The sequence below is a fragment of the Chrysochloris asiatica genome, unplaced genomic scaffold (genome assembly GCF_000296735.1).
Source record: "Chrysochloris asiatica unplaced genomic scaffold, ChrAsi1.0 scaffold00003, whole genome shotgun sequence".
Lineage (NCBI taxonomy): Eukaryota > Metazoa > Chordata > Mammalia > Afrosoricida > Chrysochloridae > Chrysochloris > Chrysochloris asiatica.
Genome location: NW_006408521.1, coordinates 12,938,076 through 12,941,036, shown reverse-complemented (window position 1 = coordinate 12,941,036; position 2,961 = coordinate 12,938,076). Strand labels below are relative to the sequence as shown.

The 2,961-nt window shown below is 34.4% G+C and overlaps 1 protein-coding gene across 1 annotated transcript in view; it reads right to left on the bottom strand.

Annotated features, from left to right (window-relative positions):
* The window catches only part of LOC102838377 (gastric triacylglycerol lipase-like), a 10,476-nt gene extending 8,390 nt beyond the window's left edge, over window positions 1-2,086 (bottom strand). The window contains exons 1-4 of the mRNA XM_006831436.1: window positions 2,063-2,086; window positions 1,785-1,902; window positions 462-660; window positions 15-124 (exon numbers count right to left, since the gene is read on the bottom strand). Of these exons, the coding sequence (XP_006831499.1) occupies window positions 15-124; window positions 462-660; window positions 1,785-1,902; window positions 2,063-2,071 (436 nt within the window). The 5' untranslated portion in view covers window positions 2,072-2,086. The remainder of the gene's footprint in view (window positions 1-14; window positions 125-461; window positions 661-1,784; window positions 1,903-2,062) is intronic.
* Between the last annotated feature and the right edge of the window lie 875 nt (window positions 2,087-2,961).

Genomic DNA, 2,961 nt, shown 5'->3' with positions numbered 1-2,961 from the left:
ACCAGCAAACATACCACTAAGGGTGCCTTGGGAATGCCCCACATAGTGTATGTGTTCTTGCCCACTTTTCTTTACAATGAAGTTGATTGAAGCTGGAAGGTCATATTTGGCCATTTCATCAAAACTATAAAAATTTAAAGCAGCATGAGTTAAATTGGACAGATATGCAAGTACATTACTCATTCAAATACAAAACCCCCCAAATACCCATACTCCTGTACTTTGTATACTCATTTCTTGTAAGCATAAAGTTCTATATTGACATAATACTGAAGCTATCATATGGAATTACATTCATTTGGACATTTATTAAAATTGACAATCTTATAAATAAGGTATTTTACTTAATCTTCACAAAATATACAAAGTTAAAATAATTCTTATACTAAAATGGAAGAAAAACAAATAAAGTATCTGTTGTATGTATAAAATTTGATGAAATATCATTCTAATTATTCTACCTGAATTCCCAGAATTCTTTTGAATCTGGTGGCAAGTATAAGTGCTTTCGGGAAAATATGTTTCCTCTGTTGTTCCCCATCCACACATCATAACCAGCATCTGCCAGAATGAAGGCCAGACTGTTATTGGGCAGATTGGAAATCCAGCCAGAAGCTGATGTAAGCAAACCATGTTGCAAAAACACAACAGGACGTGGAGCTGAAATGTAAACAGGAGAAAATATTAATAACAATGCCATGGCAATTTTTCTTCTAGAAAAATTCTGCTCTAATTTTCTTATATTTCAATCTAAAAAAAGTAGATAGTTTGGAATCTTTTATTGTTTACCATGTGATATAACCAGCAATAAAATATGAATGGAATGATAGTATTTTATTGGTTTTGATCAGTCATCTCAGACACAATAAACACATTTTAAAGGTGAACTTAGTTTCAATGACCATTTCTGCAAGATGATATTCTTGTATGAGCCTCAAATAAATCAAGAATTGTTCTATATAAAATCAAATTAAAAGAAAGTTTTAAAACTCCATAGATACCTTCAACTGTATGCTCAAATTAACACATTTTTTGAGAAACTAAAGCATCTTTCTTTTTAATTACATAAACAATAATATAATTATTCCTAAAAGCTCTTTAAACGGTCATATTTTAATGAAACTTTTAGATCAACCAGGTGACTCCTGGTGGCACTGTTGGATAAGCACAGAACTACTAACCGCAAGATCAGCAATTCAAACCCACTAGGTGCTTCTTGGAAATCCTATACAGGCTTATTATGCGTCAAGACCTACTACACACCCTTCAAAAACAACAAATGGCTAAACAGAGTCCTGGTGTGGGCACTGTACCATAAGCACTGGACTGCTTGCTGCAAGGTCAGCAGTTCAAGCCCACAAGCTGCTCCAAAGACAACTAATACTGGGTCACTAAGAGTTGGATTCAACTTGGTGACATTTAACAACAACAGTGGCTAAATACAAGGAGTTGAAACAAGTAATAATCTTACTAATTAATAAATATTCTTCAAAAAACTTGATGTTCCGATAGATCTAGTGGTGGGTTGAAGTCTGTATATTTGAATGGAGATAGATATAAGCACGCCACCGAGGTGTCTTGCTTTCTGGACACTTTTCACAAGAACAACTTGGAGAAGACCTTTAGCTTGAAACTCACATATCCAGCACACATACAGCTCTGGATCTTTTCTTAAAAAGGGGTTGTTACATCTAATTTTTTAAGGACATGCCAGCATTAGCTACACATTTCTCTTTAGAGAAGACAAATTTTTCAGAGTATATAGAATTTCTGGTGACATTTACCTGAACTATTCGAATTTTTTTTTCCGTGAGGAATTCTATTGATTCCCAAGATAAAGCCATCTTCAGTTACAACTTGATATTCTTCATTGGGGTAACCCCAGTAAGAAATTATCTGACTCTAAGTAGAAAAAAGAGAAATCATAGAAGTTTTAAATTAAAAAATAAAATCTACCACATTTATTTTGAAATTTCACTTAAGTAACCATCGTATTACAGTATTTATGGATTTGTTTTACACAAACAATAATTCTGTATGCTTGCATAAGGTATTAACTTACAACATTCATCCATGATTCAGGATTCACGGGGTGATGATGTTTACTAGAACTACACGCCATTCCATAGACATGCATCAAACACACTACTACTAAAAATGTCCACATTTTCTATTTCCCCTGCAAAATATAAATTGTTAGAAATTAATATTTGGTTTTTGGACAGTTAGAAAAGAAAGTAAAAAAAATAAATCTAATAAATATGGCATGTGGTGAAGAGCATGAGTTCTGAAGCCAACAGCGTGTATTCAAACTTTAGCCTGTCACTAGTTTGCTACTACAGATTCTTATTGCCTCCGTTTTCTCATCAATAAAAACAGGGTAGTAATAATACAGCTCTTTGGATCATTTGAAATTAAAGTATTAGTAGAACATTGTCTGATATACTGTAGACAATTAATTTTTTCCATTCAAAAAACCAAATTAATTGTTTATGAAGTATTAATGTTGCCTTGTCTACCATAAGTGTGAGTATGTAATAAAAATTAATATATTAACATCATTGAACACACACAGTTCTTTAGTCTATAAGCCCTAGAAAACCTTGTCTTTCTATAGTTGATTTTTTTATTTATGTTTTATTGTGAATTATGTGATAGTTTACATGGGAGAACATTAGTTTTTCATTCATACTATCATATATCATCTCATTGCCATGGTTACAATCCCCTCCATGCAGCATCAACCAACCAAAGGGTATATCCTACAAGCCTACATTCCCCCTATCCTTCTCCCCACCCCCCGGGTTGTCAGCACACAGCCCCTCTCACTCTCTGGGTCTAAAGTCCCCCAGCTGTTCCATCTCTCCACATCATCATCTCTGCCTCCATCTCTGGCATCACTGCTTCTCTGGGTAGGGTCCTGCTCTCCGCTCATCTCCCTTCATGGTCCCAGGGACCTCC